General features: G+C 50.1%; 1 protein-coding gene across 1 annotated transcript; it reads right to left on the bottom strand.

Moving 5' to 3' along the window:
• Positions 1 to 265: 265 nt before the first annotated feature.
• Positions 266 to 1331, bottom strand: LOC139240442 (chemerin-like receptor 1). The gene has a single exon (XM_070868968.1). The coding sequence runs from the start codon at positions 1301 to 1303 to the stop codon at positions 305 to 307; it is 999 nt and encodes a 332-aa protein (XP_070725069.1). The 5' UTR covers positions 1304 to 1331; the 3' UTR covers positions 266 to 304.
• Positions 1332 to 15952: the final 14621 nt, after the last annotated feature.

Here is a 15952-nt window from a genome sequence, read left to right as displayed (position 1 = left end):
ACAATGCCTGTGAGAACTGTCTCTTGGCAGCTGTGAGATGTTAAAACACACGAGAAAGTCTTTTGAATTTGCAAAGCCTTTTGGGTCACTAAAAATTAGTCAACCCATACTTTCAGCCAGCCTGGAGCAGTTTTCAAGCAGAGTTATTCGCAGAAAATGAGCCCAAAAAATGCTGCAGTCTTACAGAGGCTGCAGTATAGCAGCACTAAATCTTTCGCTGATACATTAAGTACTTTTTAAATACAATGAGAGTTTCTGCCTCTGCCACCCTTTCAGGCAGTGAGTTTCAAACCCCAACCACCCTCTAGGTGAAGAAACGTCTCAAATCCCTCCAAACTTGCGACAAATTAGTTAGCGCTGATTCCCCCTGGTTGTTGACCCGTTGAAGCGACTTCTTGAGCAAGTCCCTGAAGTCCTGCCACATGAAGATGTAGAGGACGGGGTTGACGCAGCTGTTGATGTAGGCCAGGCTGTAGCTGAGCGCGATGACCACTATTAGCGCTGGGGACCACTCCTCGCGTGCGTACAGCAGCCGGAGGATAGAAATGATGTGGTAGGGCGCCCAGCACAGGAGGAAGGCCAGGACGACGGTGACAATGACCTTGAAGGGCTTTCTGCCACTGGGCACCAAGCGGCCATACCTCAGCTGCAGCCCGATGATGGCGTAGCTGGCAGCGATGATCAGGAACGGGAGGAGGAACCCGCCGAGGAAGCAGGTGAGTGTCATCGCTCGGTACCGGGCATATCTCAGGCTCGCCGCCTGCTCCCTCACCGCCTCATAGTCCTCATCTCCGGAAGATGCCGCGGCCAAAGCTTCCCGCTCGCTCTCCACCAGGTACTCGGTGGAGCACCGTGTCCAGTTGCCCTGGGGCACTATTTGTTGGAAGACGAACGACGGCGCGCTAAAGATGGCGGCTGCCATCCACACCCCCAGGCTGAGCAGGGCGGCCAGCCGCGGGCCGTGGTGGGTCCGGGACCAGATGGGCAGCATCACCGAAACGCAGCGGTCCACGCTGATGGCAACCAGCGTGAAGATGCTGGCGTACAGGCAGAGCGCTACTGCTCCGAATCTGAGCTTGCAGAGCAGCCAGCCGAAAGGCCAGCGGAAGTATAGGGCGAATTCGGTGATGGTGAGCGGGAGCAGCAGAGAGACGGTGAAGTCGGCCACGGCCAGGCTCAGCAACCAGACGGTGTAGGCAGTTCTCTTCAGCTTGAAGCCGGTGGCCCAGATGACCAGCCCGTTGCCCAACATGCCCAGGACGCAGGTGACGACGTAGATCACAATGCTGTAGGAGCGCATCATTCGCCAAACACTGGAGTATTCATCAGTCGCCGGGCTAGCGTGTGGAACCTCGCTGGAGTTGGTCAGCTGAAGATCATTGGGCTCCATTTCAGATGTCCCACCTGAAGCGGGAGAGAGAGAGAGAGGACGCAAGAGAGAGAGGACGCAAGAGAGAGAGGGAAGAATCTGTCAATGTTGACCCCAGTACTGCAATCATGGAGATTGACACGGTAATTCCACCTCCGTAACATCGCCCGTCTCTGCCCCTGCCTCAGCCCATCTGCTGCTGAAACCCTCGTCCGTGCCTTTGTTACCCCCAGCCATGTCTATTCCAACGCACTCCTGGCCGGCCTCCTTAATCGCAAGCCCATCCAAAACTCCCATTTCCTAACCCGCACCAAGTCCCGTTCACCCATCACCCACCCAATTGCTCTCGTTCCGGCAACGCCTCGATTTTAAAATTCTCATCTTTGTTTTCAAATTCTTCAGTAGCCTCCTCGCCCCCTCCCAAAAAAACAGAAATTTCCCAAAACGGTCTCTGGAGTCAAACAAGAATATAGAAAATGGGCATAGCCAGCCAACTGCAAAGAAATGGAGGTCGGAGCAAGACCTCCGACCTCGAATTTGTAAAACTGTAATCACGCTATGTAATCTTTTGAAATATTGTGCAAATACCTTGCTTCTAAAAAAAGGGGAAACAGTGAGTATACAACTGTGAGTATGCTCACAGGTTTATAGGGCTGTTGAATGAAGTCCTCCCTTTAATTATTGGGGATTTGGCCTGGAGGGTGTTGCATGGGGCAGTCCAGTGCAATTGATTTTTAAGTTGGTTCATGGACTCCCAGGCCGCCTGCAATTTCTGTGGTCTGGAGGAGTCCGTGTTCCACGTGTATGTTGAATGTGTGAGGTTGCAGCCCCTCTTCCATTATTTGAAGGGGCTGTTCCTCAAATTCTGGTTGCACTTCAGTCCCACGCTCCTGATTTTTGGGCACCCAGTGCGGAGGGGAGCGGGGCAGGTCGGAGGGTCTCCTCATGGGACTGCTCCTGGGCATGGCCAAGGGGGCCATTAACTGGTCCAGGCAGCGGGCAGTCGAGGGGGTCTTTCAGGCCCAACTGCCTGCCTCTCTGCCGCGGTTACATCCAAGCCACGGTGTCCCTGGAGATGGAGCACACGGTGTCCACTGGTACGCTCACAGCCTTCCACATCATCACGCCTGGCAACCAAATTTTAATTTGAAATAAGTTTACTGTCAAAAGTTTAGTTTGTTTAATGTGTTGGAGGCACTTGATATATATATATAAATGATTTCGATGAGGGATCCAAATGTAATATTTCAAAGTTTGTTGATGGCACAAAACTGTGTGGGGTTGTGAGGAGGATGCAAATACGCTGCAAGGCAATTTAGATAGGTTGAGTGAGTTGGCAAACACACGGCAGTTGCAGTATAACGTGGATAAATGTGAAATTATCCACTTTGGTAGGAAAAACATAAGGACAAAGTATTATATAAATGGTGATGGCTTGGGAAATGTCGATGTACAGAGGGACCTGGATGTCCTTGTACACCAGTCATTGAAAGCAAACATGCCGGTGCAGCAAGCAGTTAGGAAGGCAAATGGTATGTTGGCCTTAATTGCGAGAGGGTTTGAGTACAGGAGCAAGGATGTCTTACTCCAGTTATACAGGGCCTTGGTGAGACCGCACCAGGAGTATTGTGTGCAGTTTTGGTCTCCTAACCTAAGGAAGGATATACTTGCCATAGAGGGAGTGCAGCGAAGGTTCACCAGACTGGTTCCTGGGATGTCGTATGAGGAGACATTGGGTCAACTGGGCCTGTATTCACTAGAGTTTAGAAGAATGAGAGGGGATCTCATTGAAACATATAAAATTATGATGGGGTTGGATAGACTGGATGCGGGGAGGATGTTTCCCCTGGCTGGGAAGTCTAGAACAAGGGGTCACAATCTCAGGATACGGGGTAGGAAATGTAGGACAAAAATGAGGAGAAATGTTTTCACTCAGAGGCTGGTGAACCTGTGGAATTCTCTACCACAGAAGGCTGTGGAGGCCACGTCACGGAATATATTTAAGAGGGAGATAGATAGATTTCTAGAAACAAAAGGCATCAAGGGGTATGGGGAAAAAGCTGGGATATGGTGTTGAGATAGAGGATCAGCCATGATCATATTGAATAGTGGTGCAGGCTCGAGGGGCCGAATGGCCGACTACTGCTCCTATTTTCTATATTTCTATGTTTCTATTTATGGTTTCAACTTTAAAATAGTTGTAGAGCTGTTGCATTGGGAGTGGCTTAGCCAGGCACGTGATGTTCACAAGACTCAATAAAACCCCAGCCAGTTGGATTTGGGGGATTCACGATGGGGCAGGTGGTTGTGAGCCTGGTGGATGAACTGATAATCTGTAGTATGATTGTTAAATCTTTGCTAATAAACCAACTAGTTCTTAATAGCAATGTGTTGCTAGGATTTCTGAAGCAAAGAACCCATGAAGCAAATACATCCACCATTGGCGGCCTGGGCCCCAAGCTCTGGAATTTCCCTCCCTAAACCTCTCCCTCACAGTTTCCCTCTCTAAGATGATCCTTAAAACGGAGCTCTTTAACAAAGCTTCTGGTCAGCTGTCCCCAATATCTACTTATGTGATACAGGGTCAAATTTTGTCTGATAACATTCCTGTGAAGCATCTTGGGACATTTCACTGCATTAAAGGCGCTATATAAATGCAAGTTGTTGATATTAAGATGCATTGAAGAAGCTGTAACTGTTCGACCATCACCCACAAGTGGTGTTCACGTGTACCGCGTGGGCCATGTGACTAATGGCAAGTGCGGGGCTCCCTCAGTACTGCCCCTTCGACAGTGTGGGGCTCCCTCAGTACTGCCTCCTTCAGTGCGGCGCTCCCTCAGTACTGCCTCCTTCAGTGCGGCACTCCCTCAGTACTGCCTCTCCCACAGTGCGGCGCTCCCTCAGTACTGCCCCTCCCACAGTGCGGGGCTCCCTCAGTACTGCCCCTCCCACAGTGCGGGGCTCCCTCAGTACTGCCCCTCCGACAGTGCGGCACTCTCTCAGTACTGCCCCTCCCACAGTGCGGCACTCCCTCAGTACTGCCCCTCCGACAGTGCCCACTCCCTCAGTACTGCCCCTCCGACAGTGCGGCACTCCCTCAGTACTGCCCCTCCAACAGTGCGGCATTCCCTCAGTACTGCCCCTCCGACAGTGCGGCACTCCCTCAGTACTGCCCCTCCGACAGTGCCCACTCCCTCAGTACTGCCCCTCCGACAGTGCGGCACTCCCTCAGTACTGCCCCTCCGACAGTGCGGCACTCCCTCAGTACTGCCCCTCCGACAGTGCCCACTCCCTCAGTACTGCCCCTCCGACAGTGCGGCACTCCCTCAGTACTGCCCCTCCGACAGTGCAGCACTCCCTCAGTACTGCCCCTCCTACAGTGCGGCACTCCCTCAGTACTGCCCCTCCGACAGTGCGGCACTCCCTCAGTACTGCCCCTCCGACAGTGCTGCACTCCCTCAGTACCGCCCCTCCGACAGTGCGGCACTCCCTCAGTACTGTCCCTCCGACAGTGCGGTGCTCCCTCAGTACCGCCCCTCCGACAGTGCGGCGCTCCCTCAGTACTGCCCCTCCGACAGTGCGGCACTCCCTCAGTACTGCCCCTCCGACAGTGCGGCGCTCCCTCAGTATTGCCCCTCCGACAGTGCGGCACTCCCTCAGTACTGCCCCTCCGACAGTGCGGCACTCCCTCAGTACTGCCCCTCCGACAGTGCGGCGCTCCCTCAGTACTGCCCCTCCGACAGTGCGGCACTCCCTCAGTACTGCCCCTCCGACAGTGCGGCACTCCCTCAGTACTGCCCCTCCGACAGTGCGGCACTCCCTCAGTACTGCCCCTCCGACAGTGCGGCACTCCCTCAGTACTGCCCCTCCGACAGTGCGGCACTCCCTCAGTACTGCCCCTCCGACAGTGCGGCACTCCCTCAGTACTGCCCCTCCGACAGTGCGGCACTCCCTCAGTACTGTCCCTTCGACAGTGCGGCACCAAAGATTCACCACCCTCTGAGTGAAGAAATTCCTCTTCATCTCAGTCCTAAATGACAAACACCTTATCCTGAGAGTATGTCACCTGGTTCTATCCCCTCCAGCCAGGGGGAAACAGCCTCTCAGCATCTACCGTATCAATCCCCCTCAGAATCTTGCATGTTTCAATATCACCTCTCGTTCTTCTAAACTCTCGCGAGTATAGGCTCATTCTACTCAATCTCTCCTCATCGGACAACCCTCTCCTCCCAGGAATCAACCTGGTTCCCTATCGAACTGCATGGCAATCCTTAAAGTAGATGGTGATCTGTAGAATTACCTGTGTCTGCTGGGCTCCTGGTGGAAGTACAAGACGAACAGTGGCCGAGAGACTCTGCTTGTCTGACCTGCTGGTTCGAAGTCGGAGAGCTCTGCCTTCAGATATTTCCTTCCTCTCTTTTGCGGACCAAACCGTTTCCTTTCTCTGACGACAACCCATGACATGATTGGGGAGGTGATGATATCAGATTTTGTCTCGGCACTGTACAAACAGCAACATGGCAGATCTTGATCGATCAAATTGGAGGCTGAAGTTTAGCAGCACTGAATCGTTGTTTGGTACAACTGGCGTGATGTCAACTCTCGCTCCAATTCCACAGTGACACCACCCTTCAGACAATCATAGAATCATAGAAATGTACCGCACAGAGGGAGCCCATTCAGCCCATGTCCGCGCTGGCCGACCAGGAGCTACCCAGCCTAATCCCATTTTCTAGCTCTTGGTCCATAGCCCTGTCAGTTACAGCACTTCAAGTGCACATCCAAGTACTCTTTAAATGTGATGAGGGTTTTATTATGTATTAAGAAAGTGTCTGACTGGATGCTGTGAGCTCAAAGTAAAGTGTGACCTCAGTCTTTTATTTCAGGTTTCCAGAGTGCCTCTCCAACCGGTGAGGCCTCCTTAAGTGCCTGTGCTCCCAAGGGATTTTGGGATCTCTTGGGACTTAGGAGATGAGCCCTCTGGTGGCTGTACAAGGTATATACAAGTTTATAAATATAACAACACTCCCCCTCCCAAAGTCAACAGTGTAACTATTTACAAGGTGAGTCGATCTGCTGCCCTTCTTGCCCTGGTTGATCATCTCGGTGCAAATGCTGGTTTTGGTGAATCGTCTGACGGGCCCTCGCTGGGCTGCTGTACAGCTGGCCTTGCTGGGCTGCCAGGTGTAGTGAGTCCTGCTGGGCTGCTGTGGATGATGGGTTCTGCTTCGTGGCCAAACCGCAGTGTCGGTTGCCACTGGTGTGTGTGTTGGGGGGTCAAAGAAGGTAGGGTCCAAAGTGGGTTGCTCAGGATAGTCCGTGAATCTGAGTTTGATTTGATCCAAGTGTTTCCAGTAAATGAGTCCATTTGAAAGTTTGACCCGAAACACCCTGCCCCCCCCTCTTGGGCCACGACAGTGCTGGGAAGCCACTTGGGACCTTGTTCATAATTCAATACAAATACAGGATCATTGACTTCAATTTCGTGTGACACATTTGCGCTATCATGGTATGTACTTTGTTGAAGCTGCCTGCTCTCTACCTGTTCAGTTAGATCAGGGTGAATGAACGAGAGCCTTGTCTTAAGTGTCCTTTTCATGAGCAGATCAGCAGGTGGAATCCCAGTGAGCGAGTGGGGTCTCGTGCGGTAGCTAAGCAGGACTTGGGATAGGCAAGTCTGCAGTGAGCCTTCAGTTACCCTTTTCAAACCCTGCTTGATGGTTTGCACTGCTCTTTCTGCTTGACCATTGGATGCTGGTTTGAACGGGGCAGATGTAACATGTTTTATCCCGTTACGGGTCATGAATTCTTTGAACTCAGCATTGGTAAAACATGGCCCGTTGTCACTCACAAGGACATCAGGTAGTCCATGCGTGGCAAACATGGCCCGTAGGCTTTCAGTGATGGCAGCGGACGTACTTGCCAACATTATCTTACATTCAATCCATTTGGAGTACGCATCTACAACCAGAAGAAGCATTTTACCCAAAAACGGGACTGCATAGTCGACATGGACCCTAGACCATGGTTTGCAGGGCCAAGACCATAAACTTAGTGGCGCCTGCCTGGGTGCATTGCTTAACTGCAAGCATGTGTTACATCTGTGCATTGATACCGGGCCACCACACGTAGGATCTGGCTATCGCTTTCATCGTTACGATGCCTGGGTGGGTACTGTGGAGGTCACTGATGAAAGTGTCTCTGCCCTTCTTGGGGACCACTAGCCGATTGCCCCACAGAAGGCAGTCTGCCTGTACAGACATTTCATCTTTGCGACGCTGGTATAACTTTATCTCTTCCTGCATTTCCACTGGGACACTGGACCAGCTCCCGTGAAGCACACAGCTTTTAACTCGGGACAGTAAGGGGTCCTGGCTCGTCCAGATTCTAATCTGTCGGGTGATTGCTCACTCTCAAATGCTTCCATAATCATGACTATATCTGCGGGCTGCGCCATTTCCACCCCCGTGGTGGGCAATGGCAGCCTGCTGAGAGCATCGGCACAGTTTTCTGTGCCTGGCCTGTGGTGGATGGCGTAATTGTATGTGGACAATGTGAGCGCCCATCTCTGGATATGGGCCGATGTATTAGTATTTATCCCCTTACTCTCGGAAAACAGGGATATTAATGGCTTATGGTCAGTTTCCAATTCAAATTTTAGCCCAAACAGATATTGGTGCATTTTCTTTACCCCATAGTCACATGCTAACGTTTCTTTTTCAATCATGCTGTAGGCTCTCTCAGCCTTAGACAGACTTCTGGATACATAAGCAACCGATTGCAATTTCCAAAAATCATTAACTTGTTGCAGTATGACGATGCATCGCATGCTAGTACCAAACGCTTACATGGATCATACAACATAAGCAATTTGTTTGAGCTTTTACAAAGGCATTTTCTTGGCTTTTGCCCCATACCCATTCATCCCCTTCACGCAGCACGGCGTGCAGTGGTTCTAACAGCTGAGGCCCAGTAAGAAGTTACCAAAGTAGTTCAGGAGACCTAGAAACTACTGCAGCTCCGTCACATTCTGTGGCCTCGGTGCGTTCTCGATTACCTCCGTCTTCGAATCAGTGGGCCTGATGCCGTCCGCTGCGATCCTCCTCATCCGGAACTCCACTTCAGGCGCCAGGAAAATGCAGTTCGAGTGTTTTAACCTGAGCCCCAAGCGGTTGAATCGACTAAGAACCACCTCTAGGTTCTGCAGATGCTCGACTGTGTCCCGACCTGTAACCAAGATGTTATCCTGGAAGACCACCGTGCGCGGGACCGACTTCAGTAAGCTTTCCATGTTTCTCTGGAATATCGCCACGGCTGATCGAATTCCAAACGGGCATCTGTTATAAATGAAGAGACTTTTATGCGAGTTGATGCAAGTGAGGCCCTTTGATGATTCCTCCAGTTCCTGCGTCATGTAGGCCGAGGTCAAGTCCAGCTTCGTGAACGTCTTTCCTCCCGCCAGCGTTGCAAGAAGGTCATCAGCCTTTGGTAGCGGGTATTGATCCTGCAGGGATAAATGATAGTTACTTTGTAATCACCACAGATTCTGACGGTGCTGTCTCCCTTGAGGACTGGAACTATCAAGACTGGCCCACTCGTTGAATTCGATCGGGAAAATTATGCCCTCTCTTTGCAGTCAGTCTAGCTAAATCTCTACCCTTTCTCTCATCATGTACAGTACTGCTCTCGCCTTGTGATGAATTGGTCGTGCCCCCGGAATTAGGTGGATCTGCACTTTTGCTCCTTGGAATTTCCCGATGCCTGGTTCGAACAGCGAAGGGAACTTGTTTACGACCTGGGCACACGAAATGTCGTCAGTGGGCGAGAGTGTTTCGACGTCGTCCCAGTTCCAACGTATCTTTCCCAGCCAGCTCCTGCCGAGCAGCGTGGGACCATTGCCCGGTACCACCCAGAGTGGTAGCTTGTGCACCGCTCCATCGTAGGAGACCTTTACAGTGGCACTGTCAATTACAGGAATCAGTTCCTTTGTGTAAGTTCTTAGTGCGAATTGGAGTTAAGACTGGACTTGAGGCCTTGCTGCACTTCAATTTTTTGAAAGTCTTTTTGCTCATGGTGGACTGGCTCGCACCCTTGTCCAGCTCCATTGACACCGAGAGCCCATTTAGTTCAAACTTCAGCAATATCAGGGGACACTTTGTGGTAAATGTGTGCACCCCATATATCTCTGCCTCTTTGGTCTGAATCTCTGGTTCATCATGATCCGCCGTGGATCTGTCCTCCTTTGCAACATGGCGGTTTACAGGATTAACAGGATTTGCAGCTCGCTTGCACATACATTGGAGGTGTCCATTGTTCCACAGCCCTTTCAAACGTACCCTTTGAAGCGGTATTAATGGAAAAGATGATCACCCCTGCACCGCCAACAAGGTGTTAATGGCCTTGCATTCATCCCCCTTGATGGTCGACTCTGAGACATCTGTGGATGTGCAGCTGCAGGCATGCCCTGTACGTTGCGATTTGAAAACATCACTTTGTTCACAGTACTTGTGGCAGCACTCGTGTGCTGAGATTTGCTTAGTATTGTCACTGGTGGCAATGAACGCCTGGGCTATCGCTATGGCCTTACTCAAGGTTGGGGTCTCTACAGTCAAAAGTTTGCGAAGAATGGTTTCATAGCCAATGCCAAGTACGAAAAAGTCTCTCAGCATGTGCTCCAAATCTCCTTCAAATTCACAATGTCCTGCAAGGCATCTTAGCTCGGCGACATAACTTGCCACTTCCTGGCCTTCAGACCTTTTGTAGGTGTAGAACCGGTACCTCGCCATCAGAACGCTTTCCCTCAGGTGCAAATGCTCCCAGACCAGTGTGCACAAATCATCGTATGATCTCTCTCTGGGTTTCGCTGGAGCAAGCAGATTTTTCATGAGGCCATACGTTAGTGCCCCGCAGACGGTGAGGAGAATCCCCCTTCGTTTGGCAGCGTTCGCTTCTCCTTCCAGCTGGTTGGCCATGAAGTATTGGTCGAGTCGCTCCACAAAGGTTTCCCAAACATCTCCCACCGAGAATTTCTCCAGTATGTCCACTGTTCTCTGCATCGTTGGATTCGTTATCTGTATCTCGTCGCCAGTTGTTATGTATGAAGAAAGAGTCTGACAATATACGGTGAGCTCAAAGTAAAGTGTGACGTAGTCTTTTATTTCAGGTCTCCAGAGTGCCTCTTACAAATATAACCAGCTTTCTGCCTCTACCACCCTTTCAGGCAGTGAGTTCCAGACCCCCACCGCACTCTGGGTGAAAAAAGTTCTCTGCAACTCCCCTCTAATCGTTCTACCAATCACTTTCAATCTATGCACCCTGGTTGTTGACTCTCTGTGAAGGGAAATGGGTCCTTCCTATTGTGTTCCTAACACAGATGAGGCTGCACACAGGGAGGTTAAAGTAACAGTGACCTCAGTCTTTAATAAGACACTCCAGAGTGAGGAACAGGCCTTAGGGGCCGGCTTATATACAATGCTCCCAAGGGATGCTGGGATCCCTTGGGACTTCAGAGGATGAGCTCCCTGGTGGCGGATACACAACATCACTCCCCCGCCCAAAGTCAAAGTGAAAATTATTTACAAGGTGAGGCGGTTGGGAGTCTTTCTTTCCCTGGTGGACCGGCTCGGTACAAATGTCTGTTCTGGTGTGTTGGCTGTGCCCTCGCTGGGCTGGCGTGTTGTTGGCCTTGCTGAGCAGTTGGGCATGATTGGTTCAATTTCCTGGTCCGGCATGGTGTCGTTGATCCTTTGGGTGTGAGTTGTAGGCTCAAAAAAAGGTGGTGTCAGCTGTGGGTTGTTCAGGGTGTGAATGTTTGAAAATGTATAGAGACATTGAAGTTGAGAACGTGGGAATTATATATGGACAGTATAAGCTAACAAAGAATTCATGGAGGAATAGCCATGACATCTCAGGCTCGAGACTGCAAAATGTTACAACACTAACACAGTTTGAAACAAAACCCACAGCTTGCAAAAAAAAACCTCAAGGTCATACTAACTCACATTGCTAACCTGAAACATTAACAGTAAGAGAATAATGGGCCTTTGTGTAAAATCAGACCATTCTTAGATCGGCTTATGAGTGGACAAAGGGAAAGAGGGATCAAAGAGGATAGGCTGAACTAGGATGTCACTCTAATTGTATCTTGTTATCTTTTACCGAAAATGTATAACCGTCGTCCCTTTACAATGTAACGTCACTTGTCCGTAGGAAGTGGGTACGCTCTATCAAGAGAGTATTCTTTCTGTGTGATAAGTCTTGGCCGGTGAGACATAATATTAAAGACTGCTTTGTTATAAGCTCCTTTGGTGTTCGCCTCAGTGTATTCGCTGAAACAGATCGAGGGAAAAGAATCCAGAAATCAACAAGGGCAGTCTGTAAACCGCAGCCTCGTTTGGTCCAGGTGCTTTCTGCAAATTTGTCCATTGTCTAGTTTGACTACAAACACCCTATTCCTTCTTTAGCTATCACCATGCCCGCGATCCACTTGGGACCATGTCCATAGTTTAGCACATACACAGAGTCATTCAGATCAATTTCCCATGACACAGTGGCGCGACCATCGTTTACATTTTGTTTGTTCCGCCTGCTCTCTACCTGGTCATGCAGGTTGGGGTGAACCAGCGAGAGCCTGGTTTTAAGTGTCCTTTTCATGAGTAGCTCAGCCGGGGGCGCCCCTGTGAGCGAGTGGGGTCTCGTGCGGTAGCTGAGCAGTACTCGGGACAGGCGGGTTTGGAGTGAGCCTTCTGTGACTCGTTTAAGGCTCTGTTTGATGGTTTGTACTGCCCATTCTGCCTGCCCATCGGAGGCTGGTTTAAACATGTTTGATCCCATTGCGGGTCATGAATTCTTTAAATTCGGCACTGGTGAAACATGGCCCGCTGTCACTGACCAGTATGTCAGGCAGGCCGTGGGTAGCAAACATGGCCCTCAGACTTTCAATGGTGGTGGTGGCGGTGCTTCCCGACATTATTTCACATTCAATCCATTTTGAAAAAGCATCCACCACCACCAGGAACATTTTACAGAGAAACGGGCCCGCATAGTCGATATGGATCCTCGACCATGATCTAGAGGGCCAGGACCACAAACTTAGTGGTGCCTCTCTGGGCGCATTGCTCAACTGAGCACATACGCTGCATTGCCGTACACAGGACTCTAAGTCAGAGTCGATACCGGGCCACCACACATGGGACCTGGCTATCGCTTTCATCATTACTATACCCGGGTGTGGTGTGTGCTGTGGAGATCCGAGATGAACGTCTCCCTGGCCTTTTTTGGTAGCACTTTGCGGTTACCCCGCAACAGGCAGTCTGCCTCAATGGACAGCTCATACTTTCGCCGCCTTGATTGGCTCTTGTATTTCAATGGGGATGCTGGCCCAGCTCGCATGCAGTACACAGTTTTTTACTAGGGACAGCAGAGTATCTTGGCTGTCCAAGTCCTAATCTGACGGGCCATGACAGGTGATTTATCATTTTCAAACGCTTCCATGACCATCAACAAGTCTGCGGGCTGCGCCATTTCCACCCCGTGGTGGATAATGGTAGCCGACTGAGTGCATCAGCCCAGTTCTCGGTGCCTGACCTGTGGCGGATGCTATAGTTACACGCTGATAGCGTGAGTGCCCACCTTTGTATGTGGGCTGAGGCATTAGTATTTATCCCCTTGTTTTCAGCGAACAGGGATGTGAGAGGCTTGTGATCAGTTTCCAGCTCAAATTTGAGGCCAAACAGGGACTGATGCATTTTCTTTACCCAGAACACACACGCTAATGCCTCTTTCTCAATCATGCTGTAGGCCCTCTTAGCCTTAGACAAGCTCCTGGAAGCATAAGCGACAGGTTGCAACTTCCCCGCAACATTAGCTTGTTGTAATACACACCCGACTCCGTACGATGACGTGTCACATGCTAGCACAAGTCTTTTACACAGGTCATACAACACAAGCAACTTGTTGGAGCATAAAATGTTTCTGGCTTTCTCAAAAGCAATTACTTGTTTTTTTCCCCATACCCAGTTCTCACCTTTGCGCAATAACACATGTAGGGGCTCTAAAAGGGTGCTTAACCACAGTAGGAAGTTACCAAAATAGTTGAGGAGTCCCAGAAACGGCCGCAGCTCCGTGACCTTCAGTGGCCTGGGCACGTTCCTGATAGCCTCTGTCTTGGCGTCTGTGTGCCGAATGCCATCTGCCGCGATCTTTCGCCCCAAAAACTCCACTTCTGCTGCCATGAAGATGCATTTCGACCTCTTCAGCCGCAGCCCTATGCAATCCAGTTGCTGGAGGACCTCCTCCAGGTTTTGTAGGTGCTCGGCAGTGTCCCGACCCATGACCAATATGTAGTTCTGAAAGATCACCGTGTGTGGTACCGACTTGAGTACGCTTTCCATGTTTCTCTGGAAGATCGTTGCAGCTGACCGAGTTTCAAACGGGCATCTGTTGTCGAAGAACAGTCCCTTGTGCGCGTTGATGCAGGTGAGACCCTTCGAAGACTCCTCCAGCTCCTGCGTCATGTAGGCCGAAGTCAGGTCGAGCTTGGTGAATATCTTGCCTCCTGCCAGAGTTGCAAATAGGTCGTCTGCCTTAGGTAGCGGGTATTGGTCCTGTAGCGAGAAACGATTAATAGTTACTTTATAATCGCCGCAAATCCTGACCGTGCCATCACTTTTGAGTACTGGAACAATCGGGCTGGCTCACTTGCTGAATTCCACTGAGGAGATGATGCCCTCGCGTTGCAGCCTGTCCAGCTCGATTTCCACTCTCTCCCTCATCATGTGAGGTAGTGCTCGTGCCTTGTGGTGAATGGGTCGTGCCTCTGGGACCAAGTGAATCCGCACCTTCGCCCCAGAAATGTTTCCAATGCCTGGTTCAAAAAGGGAAGGAAATGTTTTAGGAACCTGGTACATGAGGCCTCATCGACATGTGATAGTGTAAAGGTGGATTCTTTTCCCTCAATCTGGTTCAGCAAAATTACTGAAACGAATACCGTTTGTGCTTTAAACAAAGCAAGCTTTTATTTAAAAAGCAAATCCCGATCGGGGACCTTATCAGACAGAAGGAATGCAACTCTGATAGAACGCACTCACTTCCTACGGACAAGTGACGTTACATTGTAAAGGGACGACGGTTATACATTTTCGGCAAAAGATAACAAGATAGGGCCAGAGTGACATCCTAGTTCAGCCTATCCCTTTTGATCCCTCTTTCCCTTTGTCCACTCATAAGCCGACCTAAGTATGGTCTGATTTTAAACAAAGACCTTCTGTTAATGTTTCAGGTTTATAACATGATTTAATAAGACCTTGAGGTTTTTCTGCAAGCTGTGGGTTTTGTTTCAAACTGTGTTAGTGTTGTAACATTTCGCAGTCTCGAGTCTGAGATGTCATGGCTATTCCTCCATGAATTCTTTGTTAGCTTATACTGTCCCTATACAATTCCCACGTTCTCAACTTCAATGCCTCTATACATTTTTAAACATTCACATTCCCCCCTTTTATCATTCCATGATAACCCTGGTGACTATTCCAGGAGTATCGAATTCAGCCGTTCGCACTCTCTTTCCTGATCCATAAAGTTGTTAGTGTCGAGTAGTTCTTTAGTTCGTTGGATCATAACTCGGGAGCCCTTGACCACAAGAGGGTTTGCTAACCTTGCCATCATTACTTTACAACAAAGGTTAAGGCAACCAACAATTAGATAGAATCTCCAAGATCCATCTGATAGCCAATCAAATCAGCTAGATCCTTCTGCTGGTGTGGATAACTTCTTCACCTCCCTTCTTATGTGATCAGCGAGATTGGTTATGTTTTCTGAACTATCAGGAATGTAAGTGCAACATTCAGATCCTATCAGGGCACACGTTCCCCCTTTCTCAGCTAACAGGTAATCGAGGGCCATTCGGTTTTGTAATGCTACGGTCCTTATTGCTACCATTTCAGCTGTGATGCCCTCCAGAGCTTCAGCAGTATTGTTAGCTTTCTGTTCCAATATCGTCTCTAGGTTCTGTACTTCATCCATGAGATGTCCTATCCTGATTGGGAACATCATGACCCCAAAGAACTTGACGGCGGGGGTGATGGCTCGCTTGTATCGGCTGGAGGCATGTGCTTCCGCCAGGGTACGTACTTGCCGCACAAATGGCACCACATATCCCAGATAACAGGACCCTGTCCATCTTCCGGGTCCCAGGACTGGGCCCACAAACCTCCACCTGTTTTATTCGGAAGGTGAGAGAGGATGGTGACTTGTGCACCTGTGGTGATGTTGAGACTGTTTGGGCATTTGCTGTACCCTATGATATGTCCCTTGTTACTGGTGTCATTTCGGGTTAGACATATGTCCCCGGTTGGCCTCCCAATCCCCGAGGTATTGGTCAGGGCTAAGAATGGGGGTTCCTTTCCACGGTCGTAGGTTGGTTGGTACCATCCCTGGAACATCTGACTAATTGTATTGGCCCCCCTCCTCTCATGATAGTTTGGCTCTGAATCCATCTGACAGTCTCAGGGTCAGTGGAACGGGGCGCAAAGGAATTCCCCCTTTGGAATGTATAGGGAAATGTGAACACACCCAACATCTAGAAAA

This window comes from Pristiophorus japonicus, chromosome 31, assembly GCF_044704955.1.
Source record: "Pristiophorus japonicus isolate sPriJap1 chromosome 31, sPriJap1.hap1, whole genome shotgun sequence".
NCBI lineage: Eukaryota > Metazoa > Chordata > Chondrichthyes > Pristiophoridae > Pristiophorus > Pristiophorus japonicus.
Note: the sequence above shows the minus strand (reverse complement) of the source record. Positions and strands in the feature narration are given on the sequence as shown.